Source organism: Phyllobates terribilis, unplaced genomic scaffold (genome assembly GCF_046119375.1).
Source record: "Phyllobates terribilis strain yellow unplaced genomic scaffold, ASM4611937v1 Scaffold_136__1_contigs__length_4911898, whole genome shotgun sequence".
Lineage (NCBI taxonomy): Eukaryota > Metazoa > Chordata > Amphibia > Anura > Dendrobatidae > Phyllobates > Phyllobates terribilis.
Genome location: NW_027362896.1, coordinates 772360 through 789017, shown reverse-complemented (window position 1 = coordinate 789017; position 16658 = coordinate 772360). Strand labels below are relative to the sequence as shown.

The window sequence follows — 16658 nt, the reverse complement described above, 5'->3', positions numbered from 1 at the left end:
TGTTATTGTTGATGATTATGGCTTACAGCCAATGAAAACACAAAAGTCATTATCTCAGCATTATCTAATCCCATAGAAAACTTATGGAGGGAGTTGAAGCTCCGAGTTGCCAAGCGACAGCCTCAAAATCAAAATGATTTAGAGATGATCTGCAAAGAGGAGTGGACCAAAACTCCTCCTGACATGTGCGCAAACCTCATCAACTACACAAAACGTCTGACTGCTGTGCTTGCCAACAAGGGTTTTACCACCAAGCATTGTGTTTTTTGCCAGAGGGATGAAATACTTATTTCTCACTGCAAAATGCAAAAAAAAATTATCGAATTTATACAATGTGATTTTCTTGATTTTTTGGGGGAGATATTCTATCTCTCAATGTTAAAATTAACCTACCCTTAAAATTATAGACTGTTCATGTCATATATATATTTATATTATAAATATTTATATTTGTGAGACAGTGAGGGAAATCCTAAGCAAATATATGCAAAATATAAGTAAGTGTGGACTTACTCAAGCTATTTGACCAAGTTAGATTTAAGAAAACTTGACGTGGGCATTTATTTTTGGAGAGGTCTATAGGATTGGTAGTGGGATGAACCTCTCCCTCCAGTTTTGGGAGTAGCCCATGTCCACCAAACCCATTTAAACTTTCAGTTGAGCTTAGAGTGTGTCATTGTTTGGTCGGCAGCTTAAAAGCAGGAGCTCTCTGAAGTACAGGTCTGTGTGAGGCTGAACACAGGCCAGAGCCAGAGGAAAGAAAGCCACTGACGCACCCACGAGAGATATGGTGGTATGTAATATATAGACTCCTTTTAATATGTATATTACCATCCCTTAAAACACAGTGCCCTTTCGTGTTATGTACAGCACAGTCCCTTACATATCAGATTATATAGCACCCTGTTTTTTATTACATACTGTCTTTTGTTAGATATATCAGGCAGTGACTGCTGATGGAGCATGGGAAAGCTTCTTTTCTGATGGAGGAGCTGATGGACTGGTCTTCTGTTCACCGGCTGCTTCAGCAGTCATTTTATATCTAACAAGAGACGACAATGTAATAAAAGAGGGCATTGTGAATAACAAAAATACGCTATGTAAGGGACAGCACTGTACATAACAGCAGAGGAAACTATATAATAAGGGACGGCACCATATATAACTTGAGAGGATGTTACGTAATAAGGGATGGTGTTATGCATAAGAAAAGAGGAAACTATGTAACTAAGGAAGGCGCTATACATAATAAGTGAGTACACTATATAATAAGAGACTGTGCTATACATAATAAGGCTACATTCCTGTATGAGTGTGTAGTGTCGGTGTGCTGTCCTGTTTTACAGATGTATTGAGCATGTCCTATTCTGATCCTCAAAATCGCATCACAATAGGACATTCTCTGACCCTCACAGATATTATTCTCAGATCTTTGATTTTCACGGATGTGTGAATGGACCCAGAAAACTCTACGAGTCCGTGTGGCAGCACATGGACATTTCACACAAATGTGAGAATGCAGCCTAAGGGATTTTACAGATCACATTATCACTCCAAGTCACACAGTGCAGATACAGAATAATATTTACATCCAGGAACTTACCGCTGACGTCTCATCTGTTTAGAGCAGGGGTGGGCAATTAATTTTCCCGAAGGGCCACATGAGAGACTGTGACTGTTGTGGAGGGCCGAACCAATAGGCGCTGAAATTAATTCTGCTCAATATTGATATCAATATATTAATGATGATAATTATTATATTAATATTCATTTAATATGCGGAATGAGTGTGTCCTGTAATCTTTGGGGTGGTTCCCTGCCGTTGTTCGGCATTGTCAGGGTTTGTAAGGAATTCGCGCACACACAATCCCGATTACTCAGTACGTAGCTATCGGATATATGGAACTTCATATATTCCATATTTCATGTCGGTGCCGGACAGACTGAAGATTACCGTTAAAGGGAGATGATAATTTGGCCCAGAGGCGGGGATTTAGCTCCATAATAAGCATAAAGGTGTGGGGGGGGTTGCTTAGCTTCCCCTGGACGCCAAGCCTCTGGAGAAGAAGCTTTATAAAAGAAGATTTCTCTGGAATCAGACCACTGCTATGGCCATACGGGTAAGTATAGATTTACTTTTCTATCACCTGTATGGCCATAGCAGAGGTCTGATATCGCCCAGGAGGGTGACAGATTCCCTTTAGGCTATGTGCCCACGATGCAGAAATGCTCAGGATTTTTTCATGCGGATTGTACATGTGTTTTTTCCTGCCAGGGACATGCGGATGTCAAGTGCTTTCCAAGCGATTTTAGCATCACTTGGAAAGTGCTTGACAACTTGGTCACACTATATAAATCCATCCAACCAGCATGGATTTATATAGTGTGACCCGAGAGAATGGTAAAAAATAAAAAAATAAACCTATACTTACCTTCCGGTGGCCCCTGCAGTCTTGCTGCGCTCCTGTGCTGGCTGCCGGCAGATCGCGGTGCCCTGTACTGAAGGACCTGCCGTCACATGACTGACGTCACCACAGGTCCTACAGTCCTTCGCGATCTGCCCGAAGGTGAATATAATCTTTATTTTTTATTTTATTCTTTTTTTTACAGGTTCTATGGTACCTGGGTGTGGAGAAGAGTCTCCTCTCCTCCACACCCAGGTACCATCCGCACATTAGAACGCATGGAAGGCGCATCTGCAGATGCAGTGATGAGCTTTTCATTCGTTCTAATGCAAGTCAATGGCGGTGAAAACGCAGCGCTTCCGCAAAATTAATGGACATGCTGCGGATTTTTGAGCGCTGCATAAACGCTGCGGAAAAATCCGCAGCATGGGCACTGACATTGCGGCTTGTCATTGGGGACCATGGGGGATGGATTACCAAGCGTTTACGCTGCAGAAATTCCGCAGCATAAACGCTTGGAAAACGCATAGTGGGCACACAGCCTTAAGGACAGGGATTTTGCAAATGAGGGTGACCCTGCTATTGTGTGGGGTGTGACAGAGTTCCTTTGAAGCCACAGAGCTGTATCCTCTGTCTTTCAATCTCTCGCCCATCTGCTCAAAGGTGTCCATTTATCCCAGGTTGATGCTAAGAGGAACTGCATTCGTATGTTAATTAGAATGGGGTATTGAGCTGCTTGTACTGCTATTAGCATACAGACAGTTTCATAGATTGTCAGCTCTGCTACTCTGACAAAAAGTATGGAGGAGGGGGGGTGAGGGGTTTCAGTTGGAGAGAGAGATCCTTAATATTTTTATGACAGGCATTTATTAAATATTGATTGGAACTGGTACCTCGTTAGTGGAGAGCCGTCGAGGTGGGATATGAAAAAACTGCCTTGTGGTCTAATGGCTAGATATGTTTTGACTAGTTTGACCGGACAAACTGCCCCATTTGTAGGGTGCAATAGCACCCAGGTGCCCCTGCCGGATGGATCTACTTTGGATTTGCATATGCGTAAAAATATAACGTTATTGGCTATGACTAAGTCTTCGTGGATTAACCCTCCGCTGGAAATGTTCTTAGATCAAGGGACTAATTTGCTTATGCGTAGCGCCCCAAAGAAGGCGATCTCAAAGGCGACAGACAGGAGTGTCGCTTCAAATTGGGAGTGGCATGTTACTGACGCTAGGGATAAGATGTGGGTAAACAAGCTTAGCGAAATGGGCGTCTACATTCCTTGCTTGGCTGAGCCCTTTCCACCCATTTAATACTTGTCTGATGTTAAATCTTTTTATCACGCCTCCCCAATTCAGTAGTTGGAAATGAAATGCCCCTCCGGCCAGCCACTGCTGCGCCAGCGCCCCTGATATGCCTCTATTCACTAGCTGGTGAAGAAACTGCATGGTGACTTTTAATCTGACTTGGTCACACTGGTCAACTTGTCTGCCTGCTTCTAATCGTATCCACGCTTCCCATGCCTTACATGCTTACCATATCGACGGCACGACTGAAGGTCCGCTCCGCTCCATACACCTCGTACACACACGTGGCTCCGCTCCGTACGCCTCGTACACGTGGCTCCGCTCCGTACACCTCATACACACACGGCTCCGCTCCCCGTACGCCTCGTACACGCGCGGCTCCGCCCCGTACACCTCGTACACACACGGCTCCGCTCCGTACACCTCGTACACACGCGGCTCCGCTCCGTACACCTCGTACACACACGGCTCCGCTCCGTACACCTCGTACACACGCGGCTCCGCTCCGTACACCTCGTACACACGCGCGGCTCTGCTCCGTACACCTCGTACACGCGCGGCTCTGCTCCGTACACCTCGTACACACGCGGCTCCGCTCCGTACACCTCGTACACACACGGCTCCGCTCCGTACACCTCGTACACACGCGCGGCTCTGCTCCGTACGCCTCGTACACACACGCGGCTCCGCTCCGTACACCTCGTACACACACTGCTCTGCTACATCCACACTGTAAACCCCTCCTGACCCCACACATAAACTTCAGCTCATCCAGCACCATGACAACCAGCACAGCAGAGTCCTGCATCCACTGAGGCCCCTGATCATGTGACCCCTGACTCCTCCCCTCCTGTGACCTCATCACAGCTCCTGTGCGCACAGAGCAGCCATATATGTGGTGGCGGCTCTGGAGGTGGAGGTATGTGGAGACCCCATTACTGGGCGCAGGGGGCATTAACCCCTTCAGCACGGAGACTCTTTTGGGGTCTTGTGTTGCCCCTTTATACGAATCATAAGGTTTTTGTTCTGTTTCCTGTAATAGATACATACGACCCAACTATGGAGACAGGAAGGGAGGAAACGTATTGTTCTCATAGTACAGGACCCCTTTACTGCCCCCACAGTGTAATGCCCCCATTATGCCCCTTATGCAGGATGTATGATGCCCCCACACAGTGTAATGCCCCCATTATGCCCCTTATGCAGGATGTATGATGCCCCCACACAGTGTAATGCCCCCATTATGCCCCTTATGCAGGATGTATGATGCCCCCACACAGTGTAATGCCCCCATTATGCCCCTTATGCAGGATGTATGATGCCCCCACACAGTGTAATGCCCCCATTATGCCCCTTATACAGGATGTATGATGCCCCCACACAGTGTAATGCCCCCATTATGCCCCTTATGCAGGATGTATGATGCCCCCACACAGTGTAATGCCCCCATTATGCCCCTTATGCAGGATGTATGATGCCCCCCACACAGTGTAATGCCCCCATTATGCCCCTTATACAGTATGTATGATGCCCCCACACAGTGTAATGCCCCCATTATTCCCCTTATGCAGGATGTTTGATGCCCCCACACAGTGTAATTCCCCCACTATGCCCCTTATGCAGGATGTATGATGCCCCCCACACAGTGTAATGCCCCCATTATGCCCCTTATGCAGTATGTATGATGCCCCCACACAGTGTAATGCCCCCATTATTCCCCTTATGCAGGATGTATGATGCCCCCACACAGTGTAATGCCCCCATTATGCCCCTTATGCAGGATGTATGATGCCCCCACACAGTGTAATGCCCCCATTATGCCGCTTATACTGTATGTATGATGCCCCCCACAGTGTAATGCCCCCATTATGCCCCTTATGCAGGATGTATGATGCCCCCCACAGTGTAATGCCCCCATTATGCCCCTTATGCAGTATGTATGATGCCCCCACAGTGTAATGCCCCCATTATGCCCCTTATGCAGGATGTATGATGCCCCCCACACAGTGTAATGCCCCCATTATGCCCCTTATGCAGGATGTATGATGACCCCATAGTGTAATGCCCCCATTATGCCCCTTATGCAGGATGTATGATGCCCCCACACAGTGTAATGCCCCCATTATGCCCCTTATGCAGGATGTATGATGCCCCCCACACAGTGTAATGCCCCCATTATGCCCCTTATGCAGTATGTATGATGCCCCCGCACAGTGTAATGCCCCCATTATTCCCCTTATGCAGGATGTTTGATGCCCCCACACAGTGTAATTCCCCCATTATGCCCCTTATGCAGGATGTATGATGCCCCCCACACAGTGTAATGCCCCCATTATGCCCCTTATGCAGTATGTATGATGCCCCCACACAGTGTAATGCCCCCATTATTCCCCTTATGCAGGATGTATGATGCCCCCACACAGTGTAATGCCCCCATTATGCCCCTTATGCAGGATGTATGATGCCCCCACACAGTGTAATGCCCCCATTATGCCGCTTATACTGTATGTATGATGCCCCCCACAGTGTAATGCCCCCATTATGCCCCTTATGCAGGATGTATGATGCCCCCCACAGTGTAATGCCCCCTTATGCCCCTTATGCAGTATGTATGATGCCCCCACAGTGTAATGCCCCCATTATGCCCCTTATGCAGGATGTATGATGCCCCCCACACAGTGTAATGCCCCCATTATGCCCCTTATGCAGGATGTATGATGACCCCATAGTGTAATGCCCCCATTATGCCCCTTATGCAGGATGTATGATGCCCCCACACAATGTAATGCCCCCATTATGCCCCTTATGCAGGATGTATGATGCCCCCACAGTGTAATGCCCCCATTATGCCCCTTATGCAGGATGTATGATGCCCCCCACAGTGTAATGCCCCCATGATGCCCCCTACAGTGTAGTGCCCCCATTATGCCCCTTATGCAGGATGTATGATGCCCCCCACACAGTGTAATGCCCCCATTATGCCCCTTATGCAGGATGTATGATGCCCCCCACACAGTGTAATGCCCCCATTATGCCCCTTAAGCAGGATGTATGATGCCCCCACACAGTGTAATGCCCCCATTATGCCCCTTATGCAGGATGTATGATGCCCCCACACAGTGTAATGCCCCCATTATGCCCCTTATGCAGGATGTATGATGCCTCCACACAGTAATGCCCCCATTATGCCCCTTATGCAGGATGTATGATGCCCCCATTATGCCCCTTATGCAGGATGTATGATGCTCCCCACACAGTGTAATGCCCCCATTATGCCCCTTATGCAGGATGTATGATGCCCCACACAGTGTAATGCCCCCACACAGTGTAATGCCCCCATTATGCCCCTTATGCAGGATGTATGATGCCCCCCACACAGTGTAATGCCCCCATTATGCCCCTTATGCAGGATGTATGATGCCCCCACACAGTGTTATGCCCCCATTATGCCCCTTATGCAGGATGTATGATGCCCTCACACAGTGTAATGCCCCCATTATGCCCCTTATGCAGTATGTATGATGCCCCCCACACAGTGTAATGCCCCTTATGCAGGATGTATGATTCCCCCACTCAGTGTAATGCCCCCATTATGCCCCTTATGCAGGATGTATGATGCCCCCCACACAGTGTAATGCCCCCATTATGCCCCTTATGCAGGATGTATGATGCCCCCATACAGTGTAATGCCCCCATTATGCCCCTTATGCAGGATGTATGATACCCCCCACACAGTGTAATGCCCCCATTATGCCCCTTATGCAGTATGTATGATTCCCCCACAGTGTAATGCCCCCATTATGCCCCTTATGCAGGATGTATGATGCCCCCCACAGTGTAATGCCCCATTATGCCCCTTATGCAGGATGTATGATGCCCCCACACAGTGTAATGCCCCCATTATGCCCCTTATGCAGGATGTATGATGCCCCCCACAGTGTAATGCCCCATTATGCCCCTTATGCAGGATGTATGATGCCCCCACACAGTGTAATGCCCCCGTTATGCCCTTTATGCAGGATGTATGATGCCCCCACACTGTGTAATGCCCCCGTTATGCCCCTTATACAGGATCTATGATGCCCCCACACAGTGTAATGCCCCCATTATGCCCCTTATACAGGATGTATGATGCCCCCACACAGTGTAATGCCCCCATTATGCCACTTATACTGTATGTATGATGCCCCCCACAGTGTAATGCCCCCATTATGCCCCTTATGCAGGATGTATGATGCCCCCACAGTGTACTGCCCCCATTATGCCCCTTATGCAGGATGTATGATGCCCCCCACACAGTGTAATGCCCCCATTATGCCCCTTATGCAGGATGTATGATGCCCCCACACAGTGTAATGCCCCCATACAGTGTAATGCCCCCATTATGCCCCTTATGCAGGATGTATGATGCCCCCATTATGCCCCTTATGCAGGATGTATGATGCCCCCACACAGTGTTATGCCCCCATTATGCCCCTTATGCAGGATGTATGATGCCCTCACACAGTGTAATGCCCCCATTATGCCCCTTATGCAGTATGTATGATGCCCCCCACACAGTGTAATGCCCCTTATGCAGGATGTATGATTCCCCCACTCAGTGTAATGCCCCCATTATGCCCCTTATGCAGTTTGTATGATGCCCCCCACACAGTGTAATGCCCCCATTATGCAGGATGTATGATTCCCCCACTCAGTGTAATGCCCCCATTATGCCCCTTATGCAGGATGTATGATGCCCCCCACACAGTGTAATGCCCCCATTATGCCCCTTATGCAGGATGTATGATGCCCCCATACAGTGTAATGCCCCCATTATGCCCCTTATGCAGGATGTATGATGCCCCCCACACAGTGTAATGCCCCCATTATGCCCCTTATGCAGTATGTATGATTCCCCCACAGTGTAATGCCCCCATTATGCCCCTTATGCAGGATGTATGATGCCCCCCACAGTGTAATGCCCCCATTATGCCCCTTATGCAGGATGTATGATGCCCCCACACAGTGTAATGCCCCCATTATGCCCCTTATGTAGGATGTATGATGCCCCCCACAGTGTAATGCCCCATTATGCCCCTTATGCAGGATGTATGATGCCCCCACACAGTGTAATGCCCCCGTTATGCCCCTTATGCAGGATGTATGATGCCCCCACACTGTGTAATGCCCCCATTATGCCCCTTATACAGGATCTATGATGCCCCCACACAGTGTAATGCCCCCATTATGCCCCTTATACAGGATGTATGATGCCCCCACACAGTGTAATACCCCCATTATGCCCCTTATGCAGTATGTATGATGCCCCCCACAGTGTAATGCCCCCATTATGCCCCTTATGCAGTATGTATGATGCCCCCACAGTGTAATGCCCCCATTATGCCCCTTATGCAGGATGTATGATACCCCCCACACAGTGTAATGCCCCCATTATGCCACTTATACTGTATGTATGATGCCCCCCACAGTGTAATGCCCCCATTATGCCCCTTATGCAGGATGTATGATGCCCCCATTATGCCCCTTATGCAGGATGTATGATGCCCCCCACACAGTGTAATGCCCCCATTATGCCCCTTATGCAGGATGTATGATGCCCCCACACAGTGTAATGCCCCCATACAGTGTAATGCCCCCATTATGCCCCTTATGCAGGATGTATAATGCCCCCCACACAGTGTAATGCCCCCATTATGCCCCTTATGCAGGATGTATGATGCCCCCACACAGTGTAATGCCCCCATTATGCCCCTTATGCAGGATGTATGATGCCCCCACACAGTGTAATGCCCCCATTATGCCCCTTATGCAGGATGTATGATGCCCTCACACAGTGTAATGCCCCCATTATGCCCCTTATGCAGTATGTATGATGCCCCCCACACAGTGTAATGCCCCTTATGCAGGATGTATGATTCCCCCACTCAGTGTAATGCCCCCATTATGCCCCTTATGCAGTATGTATGATGCCCCCCACACAGTGTAATGCCCCCATTATGCCCCTTATGCAGGATGTATGATGCCCCCATACAGTGTAATGCCCCCATTATGCCCCTTATGCAGGATGTATGATGCCCCCCACACAGTGTAATGCCCCCATTATGCCCCTTATGCAGTATGTATGATTCCCCCACAGTGTAATGCCCCCATTATGCCCCTTATGCAGGATGTATGATGCCCCCACACAGTGTAATGCCCCCATTATGCCCCTTATGCAGGATGTATGATGCCCCCCACAGTGTAATGCCCCATTATGCCCCTTATGCAGGATGTATGATGCCCCCACACAGTGTAATGCCCCTTATGCAGGATGTATGATGCCCCTTTATGCCCCTTATACAGGATCTATGATGCCCCCACACAGTGTAATGCCCCCATTATGCCCCTTATACAGGATGTATGATGCCCCCACACAGTGTAATACCCCCATTATGCCCCTTATGCAGTATGTATGATGCCCCCACACAGTGTAATACCCCCATTATGCCCCTTATGCAGTATGTATGATGCTCCCACACAGTGTAATGCTCCCATTATGCCCCTTATGCAGGATGTATAATAACCCCCACACAGTGTAATGCCCCCATTATGCCCCTTATGCAGTATGTATGATGCCCCCACACAGTGTAATGCCCCCATTATGCCCCTTATGCAGTATGTATGATGCCCCCACACAGTGTAATGCCCCCATTATGCCCCTTATGCAGGATGTATGATGCCCCCACAGTGTAATGCCCCCATTATGCCCCTTATGCAGGATGTATGATGCCCCCCACACTGTAATGCCCCCATTATCCCCTTATGCAGTATGTATGATGCCCCCACACAGTGTAATGCCCCCATTATTCCCCTTATGCAGAATGTATGATGCCCCCACACAGTGTAATGCCCCCATTATGCCCCTTATGCAGGATGTATGATGCCCCCACACAGTGTAATGCCCCCATTATGCCCCTTATGCAGGATGTATGATGCCCCCACACAGTGTAATGCCCCCATTATTCCCCTTATGCTGGATGTATGATGCCCCCACACAGTGTAATGCCCCCATTATGCCCCTTATGCAGGATGTATGATGCCTCCACACAGTAATGCCCCCATTATGCCCCTTATGCAGGATGTATGATGCCCCCCACACAGTGTAATGCCCCCATTATGCCCCTTATGCAGGATGTATGATGCCCCCCACACAGTGTAATGCCCCCATTATGCCCCTTATGCAGGATGTATGATGCCCCCACACAGTGTAATGCCCCCATTATGCCCCTTATGCAGGATGTATGATGCCCCCACACAGTGTAATGCCCCTATTATGCCCCTTATGCAGTATGTATGATGCCCCCCACACAGTGTAATGCCCCTTATGCAGGATGTATGATTCCCCCACTCAGTGTAATGCCCCCATTATGCCCCTTATGCAGTATGTATGATGCCCCCCACACAGTGTAATGCCCCCATTATGCAGGATGTATGATTCCCCCACTCAGTGTAATGCCCCCATTATGCCCCTTATGCAGGATGTATGATGCCCCCCACACAGTGTAATGCCCCCATTATGCCCCTTATGCAGGATGTATGATGCCCCCATTATGCCCCTTATTCAGGATGTATGATGCCCCCCACACAGTGTAATGCCCCCATTATGCCCCTTATGCAGGATGTATGATGCCTCCACACAGTGTAATGCCCCTTATGCAGGATGTATGATGCACCCCACACAGTGTAATGCCCCTTATGCAGTATGTATGATGCCCCCCACAGTGTAATGCCCCCATTATACCCCTTATACAGTATGTATGATGCCCCCACTCAGTGTAATGCCCCCATTAGTGTAATGAGCGTCACTTCCGGACATGCCCACTAGGGGACAGACATTATCGGACCTCTAGCTCATGAGAAGTAGCCCAGGCGCAGTACATTATTGTAGACAGACTCCATTCTATATATCCTATGACAATTCACCTCTAGGAATGGGAATGGGTCTCCTAGTCGGGGAGGGATTTTGTAAGAAGTGGGACATTTATACATGGACACCTGGCTATTAGGCACACTATGCTGAACATCATGGATTATCACCTTGTATTAAGCCTCCTGATGAAGCTAGTTGTAGATAATTGCGCTATTTACGCCGCTTTGTAATAAAGGGAGAAATTGGGGAGTGATGCTCCTCCTTGTCGTCTATGATAAAATAAGATTCGTTGGGATATCCTGGGGCTTTTTTTTTGCCATACAAATTTTTAGAGATTTGTGAATGTGCTGTATGTCTGAAAAAATTTTGCTCGGCATTGTGATAGGTAGAGATCTCAAGAGGTATAGAAAACGTGGTTACGGTAATAGATTTAAAGTTTACCTGCATCTGAGGACGCAAGTTCAGATCGCTAGGGCCTGGTGAGCAGAGGGGGAGCCCCGTTGGGGATTCTCTGCTCACCGGGTCCCATACACCAGTAAGGGCCGTAATGTCCTGATGGTGGCCCTGCACACATGGCTAAGCTCCGTACACAAGCGGCTCCGCTCCCTACACCTCGTACACAAGCGGCTCCGCTCCGTACACCTCAAGCTCACATGGCTCCGCCCCGTACACCACCTACACACGCGGCTCTGCTCCGTACACCTCGTACACACGCGGCTCTGCTCCGTACACCTCGTACACACGCGGCTCTGCTCCGTACACCTCGTACACACGCGGCTCTGCTCCGTACACCTCGTACACACGCGGCTCTGCTCCGTACACCTCGTACACACGCGGCTCTGCTCCGTACACCTCGTACACACGCGGCTCTGCTCCGTACACTTCGTACACACGCGGCTCTGCTCCGTACACCTCGTACACGCGCGGCTCTGCTCCGTACACCTCGTACACGCGCGGCTCTGCTCCGTACACCTCGTACACACGCGGCTCTGCTCCGTACACCTCGTACACACACGGCTCTGCTACATCCACACTGTAAACCCCTCCTGACCCCACACATAAACTTCAGCTCATCCAGCACCATGACAACCAGCACAGCAGAGTCCTGCATCCACTGAGGCCCCTGATCATGTGACCCCTGACTCCTCCCCTCCTGTGACCTCATCACAGCTCCTGTGCGCACAGAGCAGCCATCTTCCTTCCATTTAGGATCCTGTAGATTCAGTCGTTCTCATCATTATCTTCCATCTTCTAGAAAATTTACCTTAAACCTTAGTGGATGGAGAAGGAGAAGAAGAAGATGGCGGAGAGGATATTACACCTCACCCTAGAGATCATCTTCCGGCTTACTGGAGAGGTGAGAGATTCTGATGACGTCACATTACATCATTCTTATCTATGGGAATAACAGATGGACAGAACTGGAGAGGTGAGGACTCTGGAAATGTCTGGAGGGAGATTTATTAATGTGTCTCTCCATAACCAGGATTACACAGTAGTGAAGAAGACCTCTAGTGGGCGCTGTCAGGACCCTGTGTCTGAGGGATGGGGAAGACCCCTGAGCCCAATCACAGGACCTCCACCTCACCCCCTGATACATGAGGACATCAATGACCAGAAGATCCTAGAACTCACCTACAAGATGATTGAGCTGCTGACTGGAGAGGTGACACTGCTGGGACATTATACAGTAACGCTATGAAGGGATCGGGGGGATGACGGTATCATTGTATGTGTCAGGTTCCTATAAGATGTCAGGATGTCGCTGTCTATTTCTCCATGGAGGAGTGGGAGTATTTAGAAGAACACAAAGATCTGTACAAGGACGTCATGATGGAGGTTCCCCAGCCCCTCACATCACCAGGTAATAGACAGGACTAAATACACACGGCCTATAATTATCTGTATGTAAAGAATGAATTCAGCCCCTGTATGTGTTTCCTCCAGATCTATCCAGTAAGAGGACAACACCAGAGAGATGTCCCCGTCCTCTTCTTCCACAGGCCTGTAAACAAGAAGACCCCAATGTTCCTCTGGATCATCAGGTAGATGGAGAGAAGGTGTCATGAGATCTCCCCTATGATGTGTAGACGGCTGTGAAGGTCTTGTGCTCAGTCTTGTTTTATCCTCCAGTATTATATGTTTTATACTTGTGTAATGAGAACGGTGGAGATGGTAGGATTAGAGCTGACCATAGATGGGACTTCTCCATCTGTCTGTGACTTTTATAATATTTGTTTCAGGGTGAAGATCTGACCCATATTAATACTACAGAAACATATGTGAGGGGTGATGAGCGGTGTAAAGAGGAGATTCCTACATATGACCACCCAGGTAAGTAGTGACCACTAGATACAGAGAAGTCACAGATCCTGTGGTCATTATATTATGAGTTTGATCACACAATTAATTGGAGAATTGAAAAGCACCTGGTGGCTTTATATCACAATCTGTTAGTCCCTACTTTAGCGTCTGCTGTTAACATCACCGTCTTATATAATACATACAGTCTTGGCAGAAAGTGGATTTTGGCAACAAGGTGCCAACAATTTTGTCTGGCCTATTTTTGGACTTTTTTTTCTCTCTTTTTATTTTTGTGTTGTTCCAGTACCCAGAACAGAAATAAGCGAGTGTATAACAAAACAGGAGAAATACTTCATTTTCTGGAATCATTTCAAGGGCGCCAACACTTTTGGCTATGATTGTATATGGAGAAATGTGAGACAATATAGAGATTAAAAATACAATTTATTAGATCGCAATTGAAAACACATAAAAATACATAAAAGCCATTTTTGCCATTTCGTCACAAAAAGACAATGGAATGGGTTATCTGGATAAGTCCTAAACATACAGCCTTAAAGGGGCATTCCCATCTCCAAAATGCTACCCCAAAATATAGTAGGTGTAATAATAATAAGAGCAGATACCTCCAATTAGAAATGTGGTATAGTTCTCCTGATTCTTTGTCACTTACCCCATGCGCAGGGCATTGCAGTAGCTTAGGTATCCATAGTTCTGACCACTAGCAACTAACTCTCACTATGTGAGCGGTAGTAACCATGGATACCTAATCTACTGCAATGTTCTGAACATGGGGTAAGTGACATAGCGAATCAGAAGAACTATACTACATTTCTAATTGGAGATATTTGCTAAAATTATTTTTATTACACCTACTACATATTGTTAGTTTCTTGGAAATGGAAATACCCCATCTTACATGTTTTTATGGCGTGTATTTTTATTTATTGCTGTACATTGTAATGTAATAAAGCTTATTTTTAATCCTCTCTTTATTTTTTTGAACGTTTCTGCCTGTATGTATTATGTTCGTCGATGGTACGTTAGGGGTTCAGTACCATGGGATTTGTGAACAGATGACTCACCACTGTCTTGGGTCATAGTTTCATAACACTTCGATTTGTATAGAGAAATGTTATAAAATATAAGGCATTGATATTGAAAAATAATAAAATCAGATTTATTCTTGGCAGATGACTGTGGTGTCAAACCAGATACCCATGAAAAGCGTGCCATTATTCCAGCTATACCTCCAGCCCTTCAGAGCAAAAATCAATCATCTGAGCCTTTTCAATCCGTCACCTATTTGGATTCATCACAGACTGTTAAGCAAAATGAAAGCCAGAGAAGGGATGGCGAACATCAGAGAATTCCCACAGGGAAGAAACCATTTTCCTGTTCAGAATGTGGGAAATGTTTCGAATATAAATCTAAATTCCTTAGACATCAGGGAATTCACACAAGAGAAAAGCCATTTTCATGTTCAGAATGTGGGAAATGTTTTATATATAAATCTAAATTGCTCTCACATCAGAAAATTCACACAGGAGAAAAGCCGTTTTCTTGTTCAGAATGTGGGAAATGTTTCAGCCATAAGTCAAATTTACATACACATTACAGAAGTCACACAGGGGAGAAACCATATTCATGTTCAGAATGTGGGAAATGTTTTACACAGAAATCAACTCTTGCTACACATGAGAGAATTCACACAGGGGAGAATCCTTTTTCATGTTCAGAATGTGGGAAATGTTTTAAACAGAAGTCAAATTTGCATTACAGAAGTCACACAAGGGAGAAGCCATATCCATGTCCAGAATATGGGAAATGTTTTATCCAGAGACAAGACCTTCTTAAACATCAAAGAATTCACACAGGGGAGAAGCCATATTCATGTCCAGAATGTGGGAAATGTTTCAACCAGAAATCACATTTCCTTATGCATCAACGAATTCACACAGGAGAGAAGCCATAATTATGTCCAAAATGCGGGAAATGTTTTAACCTCAAATCAGATCTTCTTAAACATCAGAGAACTCACACAGGAGAGAAGCCATATTCATGTCCAGAATGTGGGAAATGTTATAGTTTGAATTCAAAACTTGTTGCACATCAGAGAACTCATACAGGGGAGAAACCATTCTAATGTTCAGATTGTGAGAAACGTTATTCCCAGGAATCATAATTTCCTTGTTTATTAAAATTATTTTATTCGCAAATTTTACAAGAAAAAAAAATCCAAGTTACAGTCAAATTAACCCCTTCACCCTGAAAACTGTTTTCACCTTCCTGACCAGGCCATTTTTTTCAATTCTGACCACTGTCACTTTATGAGGTAAGAACTCTAAAACACTTCAACTGATTTCACTGATTCTGAGATTGTTTTTTCGTGACATATTGTACTTCATGATTATGGTAAAAAAAAATTTCGATATGACTTGCGTTTATTTGTGAAAAAAACGGAAATTTGGTGAAAATTTTACATTTTTTAATTTTTATGCCCTCAAATAAGGGAGATATGTCACACAAAATAGTTAATAAATAACATTTCCCACATGTCTACTTTACATCAGCACAATTTTGTAAACAAATTTTTTTTTTATTACAAAGTTAGAAGGGTTAAAAGTTGACCAGTGCGTTCTCATTTTTACAACAAAATTTACAAAATCATTTTTTTTTAGGGACCACATCATATTTGAAGTGAATTTGAGGGGTCTATATGACAGAAAATAC

The 16658-nt window shown here is 46.7% G+C and overlaps 1 protein-coding gene and 1 pseudogene across 2 annotated transcripts; both read left to right on the top strand.

The window, feature by feature from the left end:
* Window positions 1-16658, top strand: part of LOC141204939 (uncharacterized) — a 163045-nt pseudogene that overhangs the window by 95382 nt on the left and 51005 nt on the right.
* On the top strand, window positions 4562-13360 carry LOC141204993 (oocyte zinc finger protein XlCOF29-like). 2 transcript variants are annotated; one of them, XM_073664047.1, is made up of 3 exons: window positions 4562-4628; window positions 12877-12978; window positions 13108-13360. In XM_073664047.1, the coding sequence occupies exons 2-3, from the start codon at window positions 12901-12903 to the stop codon at window positions 13321-13323; spliced, it is 294 nt and encodes a 97-aa protein (XP_073520148.1). In that variant the 5' UTR covers window positions 4562-4628; window positions 12877-12900; the 3' UTR covers window positions 13324-13360. The 2 variants fall into 2 exon arrangements, with proteins under 2 accessions (XP_073520148.1, XP_073520149.1); XM_073664048.1 differs by lacking the exon at window positions 4562-4628 and having other exon boundaries at window positions 12811-12978.

What these genes read in the sequence shown, in the direction of transcription:
- LOC141204993 (XM_073664047.1), top strand. Translation starts at nt 12,901, where the DNA reads ATGGAGAAGGAGAAGAAGAAGATGGCGGAGAGGATATTACACCTCACC. An exon ending in TCTTCCGGCTTACTGGAGAG is followed by an intron (nt 12,979 to 13,107) that starts GTGAGAGATTCT and finishes CTCCATAACCAG; the next exon opens with GATTACACAGTAGTGAAGAA.